The 25,212-nt window shown below is 41.1% G+C and overlaps 1 protein-coding gene across 1 annotated transcript in view; it reads left to right on the forward strand.

Moving 5' to 3' along the window:
- Window positions 1–25,212, forward strand: part of LOC147117055 (kinesin-1 heavy chain) — a 100,660-nt gene that overhangs the window by 36,382 nt on the left and 39,066 nt on the right. Inside the window, exons 6-14 of the mRNA XM_085987655.1 lie at window positions 7,269–7,324; window positions 7,419–7,506; window positions 11,755–11,879; window positions 14,119–14,223; window positions 15,098–15,243; window positions 20,770–20,918; window positions 22,544–22,716; window positions 24,034–24,102; window positions 24,767–24,973. Of these exons, the coding sequence (XP_085843781.1) occupies window positions 7,269–7,324; window positions 7,419–7,506; window positions 11,755–11,879; window positions 14,119–14,223; window positions 15,098–15,243; window positions 20,770–20,918; window positions 22,544–22,716; window positions 24,034–24,102; window positions 24,767–24,973 (1,118 nt within the window). The remainder of the gene's footprint in view (window positions 1–7,268; window positions 7,325–7,418; window positions 7,507–11,754; window positions 11,880–14,118; window positions 14,224–15,097; window positions 15,244–20,769; window positions 20,919–22,543; window positions 22,717–24,033; window positions 24,103–24,766; window positions 24,974–25,212) is intronic.

Genomic DNA, 25,212 nt, shown 5'->3' on the forward strand with positions numbered 1-25,212 from the left:
ATCCATGCGATCTTTTAATGTTTGCCATTGCCTATCCACTGTCGACCCTACCGAACTCGCACCTCATACCATTGTAGTTTCCTTTATTTAAATTCAGGACCCTAGTCTCTGAGTCAACTACTTCACTCTCCATCTTAATGAAGAATTCTATCATATTATGATCGCTCCGACCCAAGGGGCCTCGTACAACAAGATTGCTAATTAATCCTTTCTCATTACATAATATCCAGTCTAAGATGGCCTGATCTCTAGTTGGTTCCTCGACATATTGGTCCAGGAAACCATCCTGTATACACTCCAGGAATTCCTCCTCCACAGTATTGTTACTAATTTGGTTAGCCCAATCTATATGTAGATTAAAGTCACCCATGATAACTGCTGTGCCTTATTGCATGCTTCTCTAATTTCCCTTTTAATGCCATCCCTGACCTCCATATTACTGTTTGGAAGTCTACACACCACTCCCACTAACGTTTTCTGCCCCTTGGTATTTCTCAGTTCTACCCATACAGATTCCACATCATCAGAGCTAATATCCTTCCTTACAATTGTGTTAATCCCCTCTTTAACCAGCAATGCTACCCCACCTCCTTTTCATTTTTGCCTATCTTTCCTGAATATTGAATACCCCTGGATGTTGAGTTCCCAGCCTTGGCCACCCTGGAGCCATGATTCCGTAATCCCAATCATATCATATTCGTTTACCGCTATTTCTGCAGTCAATTCATCCACCTTATTACGAATGCTCCTCGCATTAAGACACAAAGTCTTCAGGCTTGGGTTTTTTAACGCTCTTGGATCTTTTTAGAATTATTATTTACTGTGGCCATGTTTGATTTAAACCCTTGATTTCTCTTTCTGCCACTTTTGTTTTTCTCCTTCCTGTCTTTTGCTTTTATCCTTGTTTCCCTTTCCTCTGTCTCCCCGCTCAGGTTCCCAAACCCCTGCCATTTTAGTTTAACCCCCCCCCCCCCCCCCCCCCACCAGAGCACCAGCAAACACTCCCCCCTAGGACATCGGTCCCGGCCCTGCCCAGGTGCAAACCGTCTGTTTTGTACTGGTCCCACCTCCCCCAGAACCGGTTCCAATGTCCCAGGAATTTGAATCCCTCCTCCTTGCACCATTCCTCTAGCCACGTATTCATCTGAAATATCCTTCTATTTCTACTCTGACTAGCACGTGGCACTGGTAGCAATCCTGAGATTACTACCTTTGAGGTCCTATTTTTAAATTTACCTCCTAACTCCCTATATTCAGCTTTTAGGACCTATCCTGGTTTTTACCGATATCGTTGGTACCTATGTGCACCATGACAACTGGCTGTTCACCCTCCCTTTCAAAAATGTTCTGTAGCTGCTTTGAGACATCCTTGATCCTTGCACCAGGGAGGCAACACACCATCCTGGAGTCTAGTTTGCGGCCGCAGAAACGCCTATCTATTCCCCTTACAATAGATCCCCTATCGCTATAGCTCTCCCACTCTTTTTCCTCCTGTCCTGTGCAACAGAACCACCCCTGGTGCCAGGGAGTTGGCTGCTGCTACCTTCCCCTGGTAAGCCATCCCCCCCCCCCCCCATCAGTATCCAAAGTGGTATATCTGTTTGAGAGGGGGATGGCCACAGGGGACCCCTGCCTGCGCCTACTACTCTGTCTGTTGGTCACCGATTCCCTTTCTGCCTGTGCAACCTTTGCCTGCGGTGTGACCAACTGCTTAAATGTGATATCCACGACGTCCTCAGCATCGCGAATGGTCCAGTATGTATCCAATCGCAGCTCCAGCGCTGCAATGCGGTCTGCCAGTAGCTGCAGCTGGATACACTTCCTGCACACATGGTTGTCAGGGACACAGGACGTGTCCCTGAGTTCCCACATAGCACAGGAGGAGCATACCACGGGGCCGGGCTATCCTGCCATGACTTACCCTTTAATTAATTCAAATTAAATTAAATCAAATCAATCCCACCAATTACACTACAGTTAAATTATATATTTAAGGGCCCTGAAGTTTTTCTATTGGTGTCTCATGCTATCACAACGGGTTGAGTGAGAGTTTCTTGCTACTGTAGACTTAGTTTACCCCCATTTCTCAATGAGCTCTCTACTTATTCTAGACAGTATCACTGCCACAGAGTAGTGTGGGTAAACTCAATCTCAATTATTTTGAGTTGGCTTTCTGCTAATGGAGAAGGACTTTACTCGTTGAGAGTGACACCACTGTGTAATCTCATATTTCACTCCTGCTTCATAATATTGGTTTAGCTTCCATTATTCTGGGACACACAGACTTCTATCTGAAGTAATACTGAATACCATTCTGGTCCACTTTGGTCATTATTGTCATGTTGTAGTCTGGTCAGTATCACCTAATTTTTATCTTGGTATTGATGCTGAAAACCTAAATATTGTATATTTTATAACCTTGTACGGTATGCAGGTTTGTTGCATTACATGACAAAAGTAGTGGTTGATGCTGGATAATCTCTTGCTCTCCGTTCCGGTCTGTGTTTTCTAACAAAAGCAGGTTGTGGATGTTGGCTGACAGTGTAATTAAAAACTGGTTTCTGTGCAAGCAGTTTAGCAGTTTGTTTTACTAAAGAGCACAATTCTGTTTTTTTAATAATGGTTTAATGAAATGACCAGTGGGAAACTTGATATTCCAGAGAGACTCTTCAACCTTTAGCCTATGCATCTGTAAGCGCCCAAAACTTAATTTAATTTCTTGCATTGAGTGCTATATGCTATAGTTAACGGGCTGTGTTTATAAGGCTACACTTAATCATCAGATTGAGTAGCACTAGTTTGGTTTTACTTTGTCGTGATTTAACCTGCACCCTTCAAATGAATTTATCTCATTGTAACTCACTTACGTTCGGTATGTTTCAGAGAGACTTTAAGGGGGAAGGAAAAGTCTTGTCATCAGTACCCTACTTTAAGAATAAAACTTGTTATAAAGAATTAAAATTATAAGACTTTAACATTGTTTTGTCTCTGTTCATCTGAATGTTTTTGGATAAACAAATGAGTACTAATGATGTGGAGAACACTGGTAGGAGTTGATTTTAACATCAGAGTTGAGTAGCGTGAAGTCCTCGGCAGTCTTGACATTTTGTCCATGTATGTTAATTCATCTCCCTCACATTGTATGGGCTGTTGACCCCCCTTAATGTCGTCACAACTCATTTGTAGAGAAAACTTTTGGGGAAAAAAAAATGACTAAAGGAATTTGGATGGTGAAACTAAGTTCCAGTAAGAAAAATATTTTAATACACTTTTCCATTTGTTAAAAATGTGCTTGTGTAAGTCGAGATGAAGTAAGATAAGACCAGAGACACATTTACATTATGTTGGGAATCAGTGTATCATTAACTCTTGCCAAAATAAACATTGTTTAAAAGTAACAGCCCTATAAGAAATCGGCTAATCATTTTGAGAGGTATTGATTACGGAGTTCTTGACCGACAAATAGCAAGAAGGTAGTTGCAAACTATATAATTATAGAAATCTGGATTGCCAACATGAAAATATTCCAGAAGTGTCAAGTACAGCTGCTATCTTTGCCAGTCTAAATGGTTTTAATTTATGCTGCTTGAGTTTGCTATATTTGAGCATCCCTAAATTATGCATAAATATAAACAACACATGTCTTGAATTGCTGTTTAGTTGACATGTAGTAGAAAACTTACCTCATTCATGTATTGTTACACAAAAATGGCTGTTGCTGTGGCAATGGTAAAACCTTGTCTGACTACAAAGTCAATTATGTGGATGTTGGCATGTTCAAAACATAATTACACTTTATATCTGTCATGTTGTGGCATGTACTACTTTAATACTAAATGATTTCTTCCCATCAGGGGTTTTGCTTAAAACTTAACCAGTTAAATTGTTAGACATCATGGCCCGTAATTTGCGGTCAGTGGCGAAGCAATGACGTTCGCCACTGGCTCCAAAGTAAGCTTCCCACAAAGATCTCGTGATCTCTGACTAGAAGTTTGGCTTTTCCGACTTTCAGTTGAGATCTGTGTAGTGTTGTGGGGATTCCCTGGTGTGAGCTGCTGTGACATCAACAAGCTGTCTAAGCAGCCTATCTCAATGCAGAATTCTCAGCGACCGGGAACCAGGAAGTCAATAAGCTCCTTTTATTCTAACTTTTAAAAAATGTTTTTTTTAATGCGTTCATGGGATGTGGGCGTTGCTGGCAAGGCCAGCATTTATTGCCCATCCCTAATTGCCCTCGAACGTGGTGGTGAGCCGCTGCCTTGAACCGCTGCAGTCCATGTGGTGAAGGTACTCCCACAGTGCTGTTAGGGAGGGAGTTCCGGGATTTTGACCCAGTGACAATGAAGGATCGGCGATATACTTCCAAGTCAGGATGGTGTGTGACTTGGAGGTGGTGGTGTTCCCATGTGCCTGCTGCCCTTGTCCCTCTAGGTGGAAGAGGTCGCAGGTTTGGGAGGTGCTGCTGAAGAAGCCTTGGCGAGTTGCTGCAGTGCATCTTGTAGATGGTACACACTGCAGCCACGGTACGCCGGTGGTGGATGGAGTGCCAATCAAGCGGGCTACTTTGTCCTGGATGGTGTCGAGCTTCTTGAATGTTGTTGGAGCTGCACTCATCCAGGCAAGTGGAGAGTATTTCATCACACTCCTGACTTGTGCCTTGTAGATGGTGGAAAGGCTTTGAGGAGTTGGGAGGTGAGGCACTTGCTGCAGAATACCTAGCCTCTGACCTGCTCTTGTTGCCACAGTATTTATGTGGCTGGTCCAGTTAAGTTTCTGGTCAATTGTGACCCCCCAGGATGTTGATGGTGGGGGATTCGGCAATGGTAACGCTGTTGAATGTCAAGGGGCAGTGGTTAGACTCTCGCTTAGAGATAGTCATTGCCTCGCACTTGTGTGGCGCGAATGTTACCTTCCACTTATCAGTCCAAGCCTGATCGTCGTCCAGGTCTTGTTGCATGTGGGCATGGACTGCTTCATTATCTGAGGAGTTGTGAATGGCACTGAACACTGTGCAGTCATCACAGAACAAAACAAAGACTGGTAGATGCAGAGAAGATGTTTCCCCTCATGGGGGAATCTAGAACTAGGGGGCATAGTTTCAGAATAAGGGGTCACCCATTTAAAACTGATGAGGAGGAATTTCTTCTGAGGGTTGTAAATCTGTGGAATTCTCTGCCCCAGAGAGCTGTGGAGGCTGGGTCATTGAATATATTTAAGGTGGAGCTAGATAGATTTTTGAACAATAAGGGAGTGATGGGTTATGGGGAGCGGGCAGGGAAATGGAGCTGAGCCCAAGATCAGATCAGCCATGATCTCATTAAATGGCAGAGCAGGCTCGAGGGACCAAATGGCCTACGCCTGCTCCTATTTCTTATATTCTTATGTTCTCACATCGGGAAAAAGGTAAACCTGAAATAAAGATGAACAAACTTTAAAAAAAAATTTTTTTTTTAAAGTTTCCAAAAAAATTGTACTTTTTATTAAAATGGATAAATTTGACACTCGACAAAAGTAAAATGAGTTTTTCAGGGCCATAACATTTGTTTAGCAGTCACTACAATGTTAAAACCCCAGTTACACCTAATCCAAAAGGGTCTAACTTTTAATGGGGTATTTAACGGTGATATTGCTGCAGAAAAGCCAAAGTTTTCGTCAGTTTCACTGATCTCCCTGATTACACTGATTGCAGGCGGGGGGTCCACAGCGCAGCCAGTGTCGGAGCAGTGAATGACTGACTGCAACTTCAGGATTTCCATGTTCAGGAATTAGCACATATGCTCTAAATCCTGAAGTTGCGGTCAGTTTCAAAGGGGTAATAACAGCAAGTCTTTTCATTCGCTGTTATTACCCACCGGAAATTCCGGGCCCGTGATCTTTAGGCAGTCATGCAGCAGTTGAATGTAGCAACTGTTACAGTATACTTGGACAAGATATATAGGCCAAACACCCACTGAATATGGAATATCTTTTTGTTACTGCTTGTGGGTAGTGCCACCTGTTGGATGGCTATTGTATTTTCTGTTTGTCACAAGAGTAAAAGGAAATCAAAAAACTAGTTTAAAGGCTTATAAAAAGAGGCAATGGTAATCTGCAACATTATCACAAACCAGCAAAAACTTGTGAAAACTGGTATTTTGTTTTAAAATGAATCAATTTAGCCAGTAAAGTTCTGCTCCACTTTAATATCACTCTCTTTAATTTCCCCAGTAAGACCATTGTATGTCTGGAAGTGCAGCATATTTCTCATTGATGTATAGCACTAATTTCCTGTTCCCCATATGAGCATCATAAATCAACAGTGTCCAAGCATTTTTAATCAGTTCAATTATTTGTTCATTCAATCTTTGTGTATAAATGAGCCATTAGCAAAACCAAGAAAACTGCAAGATATTGTCCTTTTTTATGACTTTTGCATTCTTGCAGTAGCCATGTGATCTGCCAGCCCGCATTACAATATAACATTCTAATTTGGTATCCTTCCTTTTGATGGAAGTGGTACAAGATACAAGGCAAAATATACAATCAAGATAAGCTGATGAGGTAGAAGGGAGGCAGCTTTCTCTCGCGGTTGAACTACATTTAGGGAAATAGACCACAACACCATAATTTAAATATCCATCCTTCATTTTGCTGTGACAGTCAGTGTCAATATAAAAGAAAAAGATTGGCATGGTAATGTTTTTGGATATTGCTTATTGTTTCTCCAACGTTTGAAGTTCGAGCATTAGAAAACCATGTCCACTATGGAACTGAAAATGTAATTACAATTGTGATTAATATCTGAAAGATTGAACCATGTAGTCCATGAGATTAAATCTATCCAATCTCAAGTCTTGATTGAATCTTGCTAATTTTATATTTGTGTCCACTAATTCTATGTGCCTAGTTCAAATTTAATTACCTGATTGCATCTACATTATCTATTCATCTCGGGATTTAAAAAATATAGATTTTTGAATATTAAGGGAATCAAGGGATATGGGGATAGTGCAGGAAAGTAGAGATGAGGTAGAAGATCAGCCATGATCTTAGTGAATGGTGGGGCAGACTCGAAGGGCCAAATGGCCGCCTGCTCCTAGTTCTTATGTTCTTAAACCTGGAATATGCCTTATCTTAATTTTTCACCAAGATAAGGAATGCTAAACGTGGCAAAATAGTATTGAAAACTCAGTGAAGATGCAGTAATATGGCTGAATACTGTATTTGTATGCAGGCCTTAATCATGGAAAATGTTAGATTGAGATAAAATATTATTCCTTTGTTTTCAGTATCCAAGACCAATCTCTCTGTCCATGAAGATAAAAATAGAGTTCCTTATGTGAAGGTAAGTAAAATGTACCAAGTATGCATTTCACATCACAAACTGAGAAACTATTTTGTTTCCAATACTGTCTCCATTTTTTCCCTTCCTGCTATAGGGCTGCACAGAGCGTTTTGTTTGCAGTCCTGATGAGGTCATGGATACAATTGATGAAGGAAAGTCCAACAGACACGTCGCGGTTACAAGTAAGTGCAGCTACCATTGTGTTTGTTTTAAACAAAACACAGTGCTTAACCTATCCTATGCAACATTGCAGTGTTGAAAGGATGTGATTGTGGTTGATTTTTATTTTTTTTGACACCATATTCATTTAAATCTGGAGTTTTTAATTGAACTAATTTAGGCAAATTACACAGATTTTTAAAAATACACTTTTACAGAGCTCATTTGTAGAGTTCTGTATTCATGTGTTTTGATCAGGACTTTTGTCAGTCATGTGGGAATAATTTAGGTGAGGAGTCCTCTTGAACCATTTCTTCTCATTTTTGGTAATCGAATTGATTAAATAGAAAGTAATAGGAAACTTTCTCCCCTCCAGTCTCTGTCCTTTATTTGTTGTGGAATACCAGTTGTAAAAAGAGTTGGTCTGTAGCTAACAATGTTAAGGAGCAGATTTGTGCCAAGGAAATTACCTTGCTCTACATTGCTTCACCATATCTTATCCAGTTTTTCAATAAAATTGAATACCTGGCTCAACTGACACATGATTGGGGTTTGGTTACTTACCAAAAAATTGACTTTAGGCCACATACCTGATTATGAATTATAATAGCCTCGCTCACTAAATGGGATTGATTTAACAAAACCTCCAATCAATAGCACGCACTTAATGTTTATGTAGTTTAACTGAATGTGGGATAATTTGAGATTGTATGGAGTTATGTTTCAAGGAGGTCAGTAAGTTGGCATCATAGTATTTGCATTGAATTTCATAATGTTATTCAGAACTGGATGGTGAGATCTCTAGGCTAAGTCTGTTTTCATGATCTAATTTCATGTTGTAGAGGCATAGTAATTGAACAATCACAGAAGACCAAAAATCTGTGGTGAAAATCCATAGAGAATACTGATCGAGACAAACATGTAAGCAATTATGGGAGACCAGTTTTTGAAAAATGCAGCACCGATTGTAAAAGCTTCTATAGGTATGTAAAAAGAAACAAATTATCAAAAGTAAATGTAGGTCCCTTACAGGCAGAGACAGGAGAAATGATAATGGGGAATAAGGAAATGGCAGAGACAATAAACAAATACTTTGTATTTGCCTTCACGGAAGAAGACAAAAAAATTCAAGAAATAGTGGGGAACCAAGGGTCTAGTGAGAATGAGCAACTTAAAGAAATTTAGTATTGGTAAAGAAATAGTACTAGAGAAATTATAGGACTAAAAGCCGACCAATCCCTTGGATCTGATGGCCTACATCCTAGGGTTTTAAAAGAAGTGGCTATAGAGATAGTGGATGCATTGATTTTGATCTTCCAGAATTCCCTAGATTCTAGAACGGCCCCCACGGTTTGGAAGGTAGCAAATGTAACCCCGCTATTCAAGAAAGGAGGGAGAGAGAAAACTGGGAACTATACAATAGCAAAATACTGCAGATGCTGGAAATCTGAAATAACAGAAAACGCTGGAAAAACTCAGCAGGCCAGGCAGCATCTGTGGAGAGAGAAAGAGTTAACGTTTCAGGTCGAAGACCTTACGTCAGAACTGGAAAAAACCAGGAACAGATTTTAAAGCAAGTTTAGGGGCTGGGAAATGGGGGAGGGGATGAAATAACAAAAGGGAAGGTCTGTGATAGGATGGAAGGCAGGAGAAGTAAAGAGGCATTAAGAGATATTCAAGGCAAGAGGAGATGGTAATAGGACAGGTTAAGAAACAAAGGATGGCTCTAGATGAAGTTGAACCACGATAGAGTTCAAATTTGTGAAGCAATAGCAATTATAAAATCAGAATATGATAGGCAAAGCCAACACGGATTTATGAAAGGGAAATAGTGTTTCACAAATCTGTTAAATTTTTTGTGGTTGTAACAGCAGAGTAGATAAGTGGGAACCAGCGGATGTAATGTATTTAGATTTTCGAAAAGCATTCGATAAGGTGCCACACAAGAGATTACACAAAATTAGGGCTCATGGGATTGGGGGTAATATATTCGCATGGATTGAAGATTGGTTAACGGACAGAAAACAAGAGTAGGAATAAACAGGTCATTTTCGGGTTGGCAGGCTGTAACTAGTGGAGTACTGCGAAGAACAGTGCTCGGGCCTCAACTATTTCGAATCTATATCCGAATTAGATGAGGGGACCGAGTGTAATGTATCCAAGTTTGCTGACGATACAATGCTAGGTGGGAAAGTAAGTTGTGAGGAGGATGCAAAGAGGCTGCAGAACCAGTTAAGTGAGTGGGCAAGAACATGGCAGATGCAATATAATGTCGAGAAATGTGAAGTTATTCACTTTGTGATGTGCCAAATAACTGCCTGAATCCAAGAGGTTAAAGCTTAAAACTAAAGGCTTTTATTAAGTAAGAACATGGCATCGAGTTAACACAAGGCAGCCATCATTCATCACCGACCCAGCCCTTATGAGTAAGACTCACACCAATCTGGAGGATCCAGAGGGGCAGGGCTAGGGAGGAGCATTAGTGGTTACATCAGTAGAACATTCCAGACATTAGCAAGTACAACAACAACAGACAATACAAATGCCAGAACACAGAGTTATTTCATCACACTTTGGTAGGAAGAATAGAAAAGCAGAATATTTTTTAAATGGTGAGAGATTGGGAAATGTTGGTATTCAGAGGGTCCTGGGTGTCCTTGTACATGAATCACTGAAAGTTAACATGCAGGGTACAGCAAGCAATGAAGAAAGCAAATTGTATGTTAGCCTTTAGTACAAAAGGATTGGAGTACAAGAGTAAAGAAGTCTTACTGCAACCATATAGGGCTTTGGTGAGACCACACCTGGATTACTGTGTACAGCTTTGGTCTCCTTACCAAAGAAAGGATATACTTGCTTTGGAGGGAGTGCAACGAAGGTTCAGTAGACTGATTCCTGGGATGGGGTGATTGTCTTATGAGGAGAGATTGAGTAGACTAGACCTATATTCCCATGAGTTTAGAAGAGTGAGGGGTGGTCATTGAGTATATTCAAGACAGCGATCGATAGATTTTTGAATATGAAGGGAATCGAGGGATATGGGGATAGTGCAGGAAAGTGGAGTTGAGGTAGAAGATCAGCCATGATCTTACTGAATGGCGGAGCAGGCTCGAAGGACCAAATGGCCTACTCCTGCTCCTATTTCTTATGTTCTTATTTCATTGAAACCTATACAGTTCTTAAGGGGCTTGACAGGGTAGATGCTGGAAGGATGTTTTCCCTGGCTGGGGAGTCTAGAACTAGGGGTCATAGTCTCAGGATAAGGGATCAACCATTTAGGACTGAGATGAGGAATTTCTTTACTCAAAAGGGTTATGCATCTTTGGAATGCTCTACCCTAGAGGTCTGGATGCTCTGTCGTTGACTATATTCAAGTTATAGGGGATTGAGTGAGGAAGAGAAACTAGACTACCCTGTAATTGTGATCGATAGATTTTTTGGACACTAAGGAAATCAAGGGATATGGGAATTGGGTGGGAATGTGGAGTTGAGGTAGAAGATCAGATGTGATCTTATTGAATGGTGGGGCAGGCTTGAGGGGCTATATGGCCTACTCCTATTTCTCTCATTCTTATGTTCTTATGAAATGAACAGCTAATCTCAAGTTTCCACTTGTGCTATAGCTAAATTTGAGTTTTTAAAGAGTTATAGATGATGATTTTTGAGCTCTGATCAATGCACCTGTAAACAGTTCTTGTATAGTCATTTGACACCTAATCAAACATTTTATTAGATTTTCACTAAACTTGATATTCTCACCCACCCCCAAAACAATTTAATCCTTTAAATCTCTGCATCATCTTACTGATCATCCCACCATTTCTATTAAGCAGTTTGCAGGTAATTTAAACCACTCCCTCTCTTATCGGTGTCTCTGTAGCTGCATGAAAACTCTGTAGATTTGTAAATAGAAGTTACATCTGCAGTGCGGAGAGAGGGGGTACACTGTTTCCTCTTCATTACACACAACTTTCTACTGATCTTTTTCTACTATGCATCATCTGAAGCCAGTAAGTTTGGCAGTTGACATAGTCCCAGCGAACAAAAATAATCAATCTTAGGCTGTACCTGGCGGGGCAGGCTCGAGGGGCTGAATGGCCTACTCCTGCTCCTATTTCTTATGTTCGTAACTGTTCACTCACTGGGTGTGCAACAGTCCTGAAAAATCGGGGACTGAGTGAGGAAGAGAAACTAGGCTACCCTATAATTGTTACGTTAAAAATGTGCAGTTTTTCCAGCCTCTGATAAGTAGCATCTGTTGTCTGTTTCAGATATGAATGAACACAGCTCCCGTAGCCACAGTATCTTCCTTATTAACGTCAAACAAGAAAACACTGCAACAGAGCAGAAGCTAAGTGGCAAGCTTTATCTGGTTGACTTGGCAGGTAGTGAGAAGGTATGATTAAACATGTTCTTTTACAGTACTATACCTAAACAAGTGTTCATCACCCAGCCACTTTGAGAGAAAGTTTCTGTGTTTTCCAGATCAATAGTATGAAAAATATGCTTGAGATGCTCTAAGCTTAATTGTTTTATAACAATCTCAGCATCTTCATGCTGAGATTGACCCCCAAAGTGTGGCAAGTCTTTTTGCCATGCAGATTAACGGAGGGATTGCTTAATACAGTTTTGGTTAAACGTTTAAACACATTCACAGAATCACAGAACCCCCACAGTGCAGATAGAGGCCATTTCGGCCCATCGAGCCTGCACCGACACATATCCCACCCGATCCCCGTAACCCCTACACCAACACATATCCTACCCTATCCCCGTAACCCCACATATTTAATCCCCCTAACACTAAGGGTCAATTTATCATAGCCAATCAACCTAACCCACACATCTTTGGACTGTGGGAGGAAACCGGAGCACCCGGAGGAAACCCACGCAAACACGGGGAGAATGTGCAAACTCCACACAGTCACCCGAGGCCAGATTCGAACCCGGGTCCCTGGTGCTGTGAGGCAACAGTGCTAACCACTATGCAATATTTCTCTCAATTTGCTAAATTTTTCAGCTCTTATTTTGCATAATGCAAGGTTCTAACAAACATTTTAGCAGCAAAGCTATTTAGTGCCAAGTCATGTTGAATACCATGTGGTGATGTGAGTCACAAGCATCTGAGAGGTAACAAATCAGTAGCAATCAAGTGAGGATGTTTATGTGCCAATTTGAAAATGAGACTTTGGCCAACTTGGCTTAAGAGGTTCATTTTGAGAGGACATTGAGATATAGGGAACAGGGTGGTAGAATAGATCTTAATGTAAAGCCAAATTTGCACAACAAGTTAGGGAGCTTCTGAAAGAGAGAAGATAATATTTCAGTTGGTGCCCTTAAATCAGATTGGACTGGCTAACACAAAGCTAGTATAGGACAACAAGTTAGTTAATTCATTTACTGTTGCCCTCTAAATTAAAATTAAATCCAAACTAGACAGCACAATGGTCTTCCCTGTCTGCCAAAGATGCTAACTGAAGTGAGTTTCCATTATTATACAGTTCCTGGCACTGTTCCTCAAATATATTAAAGTGCTGTTGCCCTTTTGGAAATTTGATTCCTAGATGTATTGATTGCCTTTCAAAAGGGAATGCTGCCATATTAAAAACCATATTTCTTATAATGGATTGAAGCGTGACTTTCACAAAGTTCTTGTAACTGTAGAGTATTTCAGCAGCCTGGACACTAAATTCAGAGAACGCGAGTTCAAATCGCACCGTGGCAGTTTGAGAATTTGAATTCAGTTTAAAATCTGGAAATAAAAAGCTGATATCAGTAAAAAATGGCCACAAAACCATCAGATTGTCATTAAAAACTCAGCTGTTTCACTAAATGTCCTTTAGGGAAGGAGCCCGGCTGTCCTTTAGGGAAGGAGCCCTGCCGTCCTTTAGGGAAGGGAAGGAGCCCGGCCGTCCTTTAGGGAAGGGAAGGAGCCCGGCCGTCCTTTAGGGAAGGGAAGGAGCCCGGCCGTCCTTTAGGGAAGGGAAGGAGCCCGGCCGTCCTTTAGGGAAGGGAAGGAGCCCGGCCGTCCTTTAGGGAAGGGAAGGAGCCCGGCCTTCCTTTAGGGAAGGGAAGGAGCCCGGCCGTCCTTACCTGATCAGGCCAATTTGTGACTCCAGTCCCACAACGTGATTGACTCTTAGCTGCCCTATGAATTGGCCTAGCAAGCCATTTAGCTGTATCAAACCGCTACAGCATTGTGGAAACACCTTCACCACTTGGACTGCGGGGCTCAAGAAGGCCCACCGCCAACCTCTTCGACTAGGAATGGGTAATAAATGGCAGCCTTACCAGCAATGCCCACATCCCAAGAATAAAAAAAAAACTGAAGAAAGTTGACCCCTAAACATTAAGTTGAGTATTCAAATCCTATCACTTTCAAATGCCTTTCACTTGAACTCACTTGCTTTGTTTGAGGAACGGGGTGTGAATGGGATTTGCTCTGCTTCAGCATTATTTGCTTGTTCATAAACATTATTTGTCAAAATTTCTGGTCTGGACTGACTTGCCTTTCTGGTTTGATGTGTGGTAGGAAGTAATTTGAGAAAGGGGAAATTATTTTTCAAAACTGGAAATCATTATAGTAATGCTGATATGTTCGTACATTTCTTTTGTTGACAACATTCCCCATTTAGGTCAGTAAAACTGGAGCGGAAGGGGCTGTACTAGATGAAGCTAAGAATATCAACAAGTCTTTGTCAGCACTGGGGAATGTCATTGCTTCTCTAGCAGAATCAAGTGTGAGTATTGAATGTGCACTGTTTGTGGTAAATCTTACCGGATGAAGGATTTTTCCTGTACATGCCTTTGAAACCTAACCAAAGACATTATAGAATAAATCCACCAACTTCAGACTTTACAGCTGTAACGCCACTCATTTTTATTTGGGGGGGGGGGGGAATAAAAACCATGCAAGAGGGTTCAATAGAACACTCAACATATGCAAGAGAATTAACAAAGCATATTAAACTGTAATCTATATCTTATTAAAAATAAGATGTTTTTAGTTACATGCTTTTTAAATTTTGAAATCTCTGTGCTATCGTCTTGAGTTATTAACAATTTGAAGTCACTAAGCTAATAGACTGTTCCTAATTTTTGTTCTGAAATTGTGTGTGTGTGTGTGGTGTGTGTGTGGGGGGGTGTGGTGTGTGGGTGCTGAACTGCACTAAATCCCACCTGTGCATCAAATTTAAGATCTTCATCTACAAATCCCTCTAAAGCCTTGCCCTACCATGCCACCGCAACCATCTCCAGCCTTGCATCCCTTCCCTGACACCACCTTATATCCCCACCCCTTCCACTATTGGCGCTACTCTCAGGAACTCCCTCTCAAAATCCCTCTGCCTCTCTACTTCGTTCCACACCCTTAGGTTTTCAGAAAACTCATCTCTTCAACTGAGATTTTAGTCACCTTGCCCAACTGTCCCTCAAAGGCTCAGGTTTCTGTTACTTTTTTTCCCTCCTCCTGTGAAGTGCAGTGGGATATTTTCAATGTCAGAAGTGCTATATTAATGCAAGTTGCTGTTGGAGAAGAAGCAGCTGATAGGCGTATAAAAGTAGAGAGAGATTTGTACATAAAGTATGCTTTTAAAACCTTGGTTGTTCTTTTAGACATATGTACCGTACCGTGACAGCAAAATGACCAGAATTTTACAGGATTCACTGGGTGGTAACTGCAGAACCACAATAGTTATTTGCTGCTCACCATCATCCTACAATGAGGCAGAGACTAAAACTACATTGATGTTTGGTCAGAGGTAAGTAAACTGTATTTTAGAAACTATTACAAATGTTTTTTGTGCATAGGCAGAAGGTAGTATCCTGGAAGAGTCCTGTGCCAGTAGGGGAGGTAGAGAAGATTATTTCCTTGTGACATTTACTTCATAATTAAATTTTTAAAACCACAGGTATTGTTTGCTTATGTTCTGCCCATCTTTTACAATTTTCTTTTTAAAAAAAAATAAAAAAATGTAAAACTGTTTACGGAGAACTTTCCTGAATTTCTTTGCAAAACTGAAAATAAACATGATTTATATAGTAACCTCGGTAGAATTGTAAAAATAGGCACATTAATTTTATTCTGAGAGTCAAAACTGAAACTGACTTTTTCTTGCTAGTCTTCTCCCCTGCCATCTCTCTACTGTGGTTGACACGGCCCTCGACCGTGTCCGTTCTATCTCCTGCACTTCTACCCTCGCCCCTGCCCCTCCCTCCCAGAACCACGATAGGGTTCCCCTTGTCCTCACCTTTCACCCCACCAGCCTCCGCATTCAACGGATCATCCTCCGCCATTTCCGCCACCTCCAAAGTGATCCCACCACCAAACGCATCTTCCCCTCCCCTCCCTTTTCAGCATTCCGTAGGGACAGCTCCCTCCAAGACACCCATGTCCACTCCTCTATCACCCCCAGCTCCCCTTCGCCTGGCACCTTCCCGTGCAAGCGCAGGAGATGTAACACCTGCCCTTATACCTCCCCCCTTCCCACTGTCCAGGGCCCCAAACACCCCTTCCAGGTGAAACAGCGATTTACTTGTACTTCTTGCAATCTAGTCTGCTGTATTCGCTGCTCACGATGCGGTCTCCTCTACATTGGGGAGACCAAACGCAGATTGGGTGACCACTTTGCGGAACACCTCCGTTCAGTCCATAAGGGGGACCGCGAGCTTCCGGTCGCCTGTCATTTTAATTCACCGCTCCATTCCCACTCGGACCTCACCGTCCTTGGCCTCTTGCATTGTTCCACGGAAGCTCAATGTAAACTCGAGGAACAGCACCTCATCTTCCGATTAGGCACTTTACAGCCTTCCGGACTCGATATCGAGTTCAACAATTTCAGATCATAACCTCGGCCCCTATTACATTTTTACTTCTATATTTTATCCACGCCTTTGTTTTGGTTTCTCCCCCCCTTTTTTTTTTCTCTCTCCCACGTGGCAGCTGTCTCTCATCCTGCCAGCGCATTTCACACCTAATCTGAGCCGTCTTTTGTCTCCACCAGTCCTATCACAATCTCGTCTCGTTTTGAATACCTCTTAATGGCTCTTCTCTTTTGTTCTCTCCCAGCCCAGCCTCTTAATCTATTTCATTCCCTGTGCCTCTTTATTAGTCTTGATAAAGGGTTTTGACCTGAAACGTCGACTCTAATTTCTCTCCACGGATGTTGCCTGGCCTGCTGAGTTTTTCCAGCATTTTCTGTTATTTCATCCTTTCCTGAAAGTGTTGACTCTTTGCTGGGTTATGTTTCTGTGGGGATCTGTTGCCCTCTGTTGTCTTGTGCAGGTATCAATTATTGAGGTGCATGAGCCTTTATAGCGAGATGGTTAACTGTGGCAGTCATCATCATAGCTGAACCAAATCTTGTACAATGTCCAAGGGGTATATATGCGCACTTTCAGCAGGGGTTGCATATAGATGTCGGGAATGGAAACCCAGGCTGAAATTCTCTCTCTTCCGCCCCACCACCACCCCACACTATAGGGCTAACTGAGGCCAATTGTTGAGTCCTTGCTCTAATCCAGCCGTGATCAGCAGATAAACGAGGATATTCCTGATCTGTGTGGCTCAACTACTCCATGGATGAACTTACTGAGTTTTCACTTTAAAATCTAAGTGGTTTTTTAAAAATGTTATAATAATCTGTGTTGATGGTCGCAAGTTCTTAACAATATCAAATTACTAATTGGTGGACCATGAATTCCCAGCTTGACTCATTGTTGCCACTGTTTTAAAAGCAGCAAGCTCACCGCACAAAACTGTCTAATTTTATTCCTATGCTAAACTAATTGTATTAGTCATAGAGGTCATAAGGATGATTGGTATTGGAAAAGGAATGTCACACCAATAGTGTTGGATTTAGTTGCGTTATGTCACACTATTGGGACATTGTAGAGAGAACTTTAGCTTAAATCTGATTTGGGAATACTTCTGAATGAGTAGAAAAAGTGGAAACATATTCCATTCCTTGTTTCTCATCTTTCAAGCACAATAGGAGAAGTATCTTCCAGATATTGCCCACCTAAGATTTTTTGGTGTGGTGCCTGTTGAGTCCAGTGTAGTGCTGTGTTTGTGAATAGCTTAATATGCTTGACATTGCATAGAATTTACAGTTCAAAAAACAGGCCATTTGGCTGGTGTTTATGTTCCACACGAGCCTCCTCCCAGTCTATTTACTTCCTCTCCCCCTATCAACCTATCCTTCTATTCCTTGCTCTTTCATGTACTCCTCTAGCTTCCCCTTAATGCATCTATGCTATTCATCTCAACTACTCCATGTGGTAGCGAGTTCCACATTCTCACCGCTCTGAGTAAAGATGTTTCTCCTGGATTCCTTATTGGTTTTATTAGTGACTATTTTATATTTATAACCTCTAGTTTTGGACTCTCCCACAAGTGGAAACATTTTCTCTGTCCTGTCGAATCACACTTCATAATTTTAAAGACCTATACCAGGGTACTTCTCGGTTTTCTAGAAAAAAGAGCCCCAGCCTGTTCATTCTTTCCTAATAAGTATATTCTCAGTTCTGCTATTATCCTTCAGAATCTTTTTTTCACTTCCTCCAGTGCTTCTGTATACTTTTTATAGTATGTAGACTAGACTACTATACTACTGCTGTTCTTTGTCAATATTTTGTTCCAGTTTATCTTCCTGAGTTCCATCCTCATCCCCCTTATAATTATCTTTTTTGTTCAGGGCATTGACTAGGTTATAGACATGCTTGGCTTAACCACATCTGATCTATATTGAGATAGCCTAATGTTATAAATATTGCATACTAAAATGTATCATAAGAATGTAAAGAAATTACCAGGCTGTCCTTGGACAGCTGCCAGTGGATAGCAAAAACCTGGAGGAGTGTGAACTTGACTCAGTGGGAGTTCAGCATTTAAATGCTGTTGGACAGGAGTTTAAAAAAATCATTGGTACTTTTGTAAAGTGTGTAAGTAAAGTTTGTTAGTGTGAGTCCATGCTCATGCTATTTTTTTTAAGTTAGACACAGAGGGATAGCAGCACCCTTGTGATGTGTGTGGAGTGCAATATGTGGGCTATTGTAGATCCACGGTATATCTAGGGGCTGCATATTTGCACTGTGTTGGAAAAATGAGTATATGGAGCAGAGGATCTCTGCTTGAGAAGCAGTTGGCCAAACTGCAGCATTAGAGAGGGTGAAAAGTTTCTTGATTATACTCTTCACAATGTGGTTACCCAAGGAGCAGTGCTAGACATTTTAGAGCATAGGAATAGTGGTGGTCCTGAGCAACACTGTGCCACTGTGAAGCAAGGGACTACCCAGCGGAGTGATCGACAGGTAGACTACAAGAATGTCAGAGTGGCAGTAGTGGGCAATTCAGGCTTTTGATTTTTTGCAAGTGTGAATGTGAGTCTCGATTGGTATGTTGCCTCCCTGACTTCCTGGTTCCAGGGTGAAGGACATCACTGAACAGATAAAAAGCATCTGGAAAGGGAACGAGAGCAGTCAAAAGTTGTAGTTTGTGTTGGAACCAATGACATCATGGTTGGGAAGTTGGTGACCAAGGTTCATCAATTTAAAATAAGGTGACATGAGAAGGGTTAGAAATTTATTTGAGGAGCAGGTTATTGGAGCAAGGAATGCATTGCCACAGGGAGTTAGAACATAAGAACATAAGAAATAGGAGCAGGAGTAGGCCAATCGGCCCCTCGAGCCTGCTCCGCCACTCAACAAGATCATGGCTGATCTGATCCTAACCGCCAATCCACTATCACAGAACCATCTCCTGAATCTAACAGAATTAGACACACAAAATAGGAGCAGGATCAGGCTACATGGCCCCTGGGCCCGCTCCGCTACCCACAGGGCCATGACCGATCCGAACCTAGACTTATGTCCAAATTCCTGCCCGCTCCCTGGAACCCTTAATTCCCTTGACTTCTAGGAAACTGTCTATTTCTGTTTTAAATTTATGTAATGATGTAGCTACTACAGCTTTTTGGGGCAGCATATTCCATGGACCTACCACCCTCTGAGTGAAGTAGTTCCTCCTCATCTCAGTTTTGAAAGAGCAGCCCCTTATTCTAAGACTATGCCCCCTAGCTCTAGTTTCACCCATCATCGGGAACATCTTCCCCGCATCCACCCAATCCAACCCCTTCACAATCTTATGTTTCAATAAGATCGCCCCTCATTCTTCTGAACTCCAAGGAGTAGAGTCCCAATCTACTCAACCTCTCCTCATATGTCCATCCCCTCATCCCCGGGATTAACCGAGTGAACCTTCTTTGTACTGACTCGAGAGCAAGTATGTCTTTTCTTAAGTATGGACACCAAAACTGTACGCAGCATTCCAGGTGCGGTCTCGCCAATACCTTGTACAACTGAAGCAATACCTCCCTATTTTTATATTCTATCCCCCTAGCAATGAAAGCCAACATTCCATTGGCCGCCTTAATCACTTGCTGCACCTGTATACTAACCTTTTGAGTTTCGTGCACCAGGACCCCCAGATCCCTTTGTACTTCAGTACTTTCCAGTTTCTTGCCATTAAGATAATAACTTGCTCTCCGATTTTTCCTGCCAAAGTGCATAACCTCACACTTTCCAGTATTGTATTCCATCTGCCAAATCTCTGCCCACTTACTTAGCCTGTCGATGTCCCCTTGCAGGTTTTTTATGTCCTCCTCACTCACTACTTTCCCTCCCATCTTAGTATCATCTGCAAACTTTGATATGTTACACTCGGTCCCCTCCTCCAAATCGTTAATATCGATTGTAAAGAGTTGGGGACCCAGCACTGACCCCTGCGGAACACCACTAGTTACTGATTGCCAGTCTGAGAGTGAACCATTTATCCCAACTCTCTGCCTTCTGTTAGATAGCCAATCCTCTATCCATGCCAGAATATTACCCCCAATCCCGTGATTTTTTATCTTAAGCAATAATCTTTTGTGTGGCACCTTGTCAAATGTTAAGGCAGAGGCCATTGCATCTTTTGAAGGAAAATTGGATAAATATTTGAAGGAGAGCGCGAGCCAGAGCGACCCCAGGATTAAATTTGTCCTCTCTATAGTTGCATGTAAATACATACTATTATGTCATCTAATGTAGACAAACAAAAAGTTGTGGAATTTACTCTGGTGCCTGTGTGCCCTGCCAATATAGTGCAGAGTGCATGGATGGACCCACTTTATCCCCAGAGCAAAGAGCTATTTGTGTCTATGGAATTCAGAACACCGGCCAGTGAGGATACTTTTTAAAAAAAAAAAAGCAATTTAGTAGTTTAATCATTATTTTTCTGTTTCCTACAGAGCCAAGACTATTAAGAATACTGTAACTGTTAATGTTGAGCTAACAGCAGAACAATGGAAGAAGAAATATGAGAGAGAGAAGGACAGGAACAAGACCTTAAAGAACACTATACAGTGGCTTGAAAATGAGCTCAATAGATGGCGCAAAGGTATCTAAACTTTCATCAGTAAAGTTGCTCCACATTGAAATTTACTGCTTCAAAAATTACAGACTTCAAAGTTAATTAAACTTCCCAACCAATTGTTTTACCCTAGATTATCCATGTTATTTTGAAGACTGGAGGGGATCTATGCATAGTTCCATTAACATTTGTAATGTTAGTCCATTCTAATTCCAGGAACTGCCACTCTTTATAATTTAAAAATTTTCCTCAAAAATAAAATTGTTGAAGTTTGCTTTGAATAAACATTTTTATTGAGTGGGGCAATGTATTTGAGATAATTCTGTTCAGTTAATTATTATAAAGCCATTGACTATTTAGAACCACTAATATACAAAATGCAGGATGAGAACTGCTAATATACAAAATGCAGGGTGAGAAAAGACTATCGGCCATCAAGCTTTCTCCATCCAGTAGACTGTGTAACCCCACACACTATCCTCCTACCTCCTGGCAGAGGCAAAAATCCAGTGGCCAATTCGAGGGGAAAAAATCCTCATTTCCTGAGACAATCGTGCAAGCTCTTGAAGACCATGGTTGCTTGTGACTCATCACAATCTAAATAAATTATCACTTGTCTCCTATCACTGGCAAAGGTCCTCCTCCTGTCAAGTTCCCCTTTTTAAAGGACTGCAGTGACCCCACACTTACATGTTATGGAAATTTATTCAGAGGTCATTGACATAAACTAAAGGGTACATTTCTAAAGGTGGTGCATGAACAGAGACACCTGGGGGTGTATATGCACAAATCGTTAAAGGTGGCAGGGCAGGTTGAGAAAGCGGTTAAAAAAGCATACGGGACCCTGGGCTTCATAAATAGAGGCATAGAGTACAAAAGCAAGGACATTATGGTGAAACTTTATCAAACACTGGTTCGGCATCAACTGAAGTATTGTGTCCAGTTCTGGGCACCTCACTTTAGGAAGGATGTGAAGGCCTTAGAGAGGGTGCAGAAAAGATTTACAAGAATGGTTCCAGGGATGAGGGACTTCAGTTATGTGGATAGACTGGAGATGCTGGGGTTGTTCTTCTTAGAGCAGAGAAGGTTGAAAGGAAATTTGATAGAGGTGTTCAAAATCATGAGTCTAGACAGAATAGATCGAGAAATGTTCCCATTGGCAAAAGGGTCGAGAACCAGACGACACAGATTTAAGGTGATTGGCAGAAGAATCAAAGACGACATGAGGAATAACTTTTTTACGCAGCAAGTGGTTATGATCTGGAATACACTGCCTGAAAGAGTGGTGGCTTTCAAAGGGAATTGGATAAATACCTGAAGGAAAAAAATTTGCAGGGCTATGGGGAAAGGGTGGGGGAATGGGACCAGCTGAAGTGCTCTTGCAGAGAGCCAGCACAGGTTCGACAGGCCAAATGGCCTCTTTCTGTGCTGTAGCTATTCTATGACAATACAAAATTAAATACTTCCTGCTAACTTGTATGCCTCGAGTGATAACATTCCTATGCATTTGAAATCCACTATCTACATTTGTCTTCCAAAGATATTTAAGTTTGTAAACCAATCATTTTGTTCTATGAAACTTCAGGTAAGCTAAAAGCGCTTAACCAGGATTATTTGCTTTATACCTTACTTCAATGTATTCTTTCCTATAGGTGAGTCTGTACCTGTAGAAGAACAGTATGACAAAGAAAAAAACAAAGAAGCACTTGAGATTGTTCTCACCAATGACAAAATAGAGGAAACTCCAACTGTTAAACTCACTGATGCAGAGAAACTAAAGATGGATTCAGAAATTTCTAAACTGTACAAGCAGCTTGATGATAAGGTATGCAGTGTACTACTTCTCCATCCCTACACCTTTTATAACTGCACTGAGAGGCCATCTAGTTAACGCTGCTTTTAAATAAATAGTAGAAATGTTTAATAAAAACAGAAAATGCTGGAAATACTCAGGCCAGGCAGCATCTGTGGAGAGAGAAAGTTAACATTTCGGGTTGATGACCTGTCGTCAGAACTGAAGTAGAAATGTTCTAGTGATTTTTTGCTGCTGAAAACCTCTTAGTTTTGCTGGAATAGATCATTCCTTTTGCTTCCCAATCCCCAGAAATGTTCCTAGGGACAACGAGCTTCTCTAACATTAGTGCCGTAGTTGACCTATTACAGTTGATTGGTCTCCCAATACAGTTATGCTAAAAATATTATAAATCTGCCATTTTATATTATAATACATGCATATTGAAAGGACCAGCTTTAAAGCTGGATACCCCACAATGTTTTTTTAAATCCATCCAATATTAAGCTGCTTAAGGAAATAAATACTCTCAACAGTGTTGAAGATGAATCATTTTGAAATAAAACTGGGTGATACATCTTGATGGTACTGGCTGAATGAAGGAAAGCATTAGTTTAATTTGGCTGTAGGAGAGAAAATATCACTGTTCATCAAAACGCACAATAATGAGGCTACACCAACATAATTGATCCTATTTTCTGAGAAAGTAAGATTGAGAAGTGGCATGATCCAGGTCTTTAAAATACTGAAAGGCTTGCATAATATGAATGTAATCTGGTTAACTTGGGCGATGACGATTATATGAAATCAAAATGGACTCCAACGGATACATTTTCCTCAGGATACCAGATTTGAGACATAAAATTGAATTATAGTTAGTTGATTGTGTTGTTTATAATTCCTATATAAAGAAGCTGGACTATTACCTACAAAGGAGATTGAAAGATAAAAGGGTAAACATAAATGACTCAAACCTCTGGTCATGGTCCTGTTCCGGTCATAGGATTGTCGCCTGTGGAATTTAATAGGCCAGAATAAATCAGGTCAGATTATTGTTAAAAATTGCACATTGTTCATTGGAAGGAATAGATTTGTTGGCCTAAGTTTATCATTTAGGATTTTGTTATAAAACACAAATGCCTATATGCATGGACTTAAAAACAATTTAAGGAACCACTTTTCCATCCCATAGATGATACATGAACAAAGCAATTGTCATTGGCTGGCAGAACAAAAAACATAGTACTTCAAGATTATAGTGTGCAGGTGTTGCACAACAATTTTTTTGTGTAATGTTAGTATTGCTGATGAATCGCTAACTGTGGAATGCTTGTATTCAAATTCTTGCAGGATGAGGAGATCAATCAGCAGAGCCAACTTGTGGAAAAACTTAAGCAGCAGATGTTGGACCAGGAAGAAGTAGGTTTGATCAAACTTATCGGCATTAATTGTGTTCATGTAGTTGTATAAGAGAGACACTGACCGCTTTGGGCTATGGTTCCTTGGATGTTGGCAGCCATCAATAGCCCACCCAATTGGCTTTTCTTCATAAATCAACCTAGACAGCTGGTGTCGACAAGCTATTTAATCATGGAAGGCACCACAGCAGGTCCCTATTTTGTCCCCATGTGTATTTTTTCAAGCAGAAGTCAGAGGATGGAATCAGCAATCCTGACTTTCATTTTGTTCTGCTTCCTAGCTCGGGGTGTTAAGCCATTTGTGGTGCTGCTGCTACTACTATAACACTGGCTAACTCTGAACAGATCAGAGATCGTACCGGGGGGCTTTCTAATTTCTATGGCATAATACCACATCAGCTGATGCATTTATCATTTAAAGCATTGGGAAATGTTAAACTTCATCACGGATTACCTTGAGAAACAGTATGAAATGCATAATTTCTTGTTCTTTGGAAATAAAATGACTGAAATAATGCAGACACAGTTGTGCTATTTTTATATTCATTTTGAATTTTTGGAACATTATGAAACGTGCAACTGCTGTATATATTAAGGCGGGCACCATGAAAATAAATAAAACTGTGCTTTCATCTATTTGGTGCTGATTGTACATCTTTATACAGCTTCTGGTATCCACCAGACGAGACCAAGACAACATGCAGTCAGAGCTGAATCGCCTGCAGGCTGAGAATGATGCCTCCAAAGAGGAAGTGAAGGAGGTGTTGCAAGCCTTGGAAGAACTTGCTGTTAACTATGACCAGAAATCACAAGAAGTGGAGGACAAGACAAGGGAATTTGAGCTACTAAGTGATGAACTGGGTCTAAAGTCGGTAAGAAATGGTTCCAGATGAAAGGCTCCCAAAATTGCGCACCATGTTAAAACATCTTAGCTGGTAACATCCTTGAGAATTTTTTGGTACTGTGTATAATTTGAAGGTGAAGTTTCTGTGCTAAATAATTGTAATAAAAATTGTAGGCTAACTGAAGGGTTTTTCCTCTTCGCCACACAAATTAAGATGTGAGCTTGTGTCCTTTTTGCGTGTCAGAGCGATATTTGTTTATTCTAATT

The sequence above is a fragment of the Somniosus microcephalus genome, chromosome 5 (assembly GCF_052327205.1).
Source record: "Somniosus microcephalus isolate GS21.2 chromosome 5, FLI_Smic_1.0, whole genome shotgun sequence".
In the NCBI taxonomy this organism is placed as follows: Eukaryota; Metazoa; Chordata; class Chondrichthyes; order Squaliformes; family Somniosidae; genus Somniosus; species Somniosus microcephalus.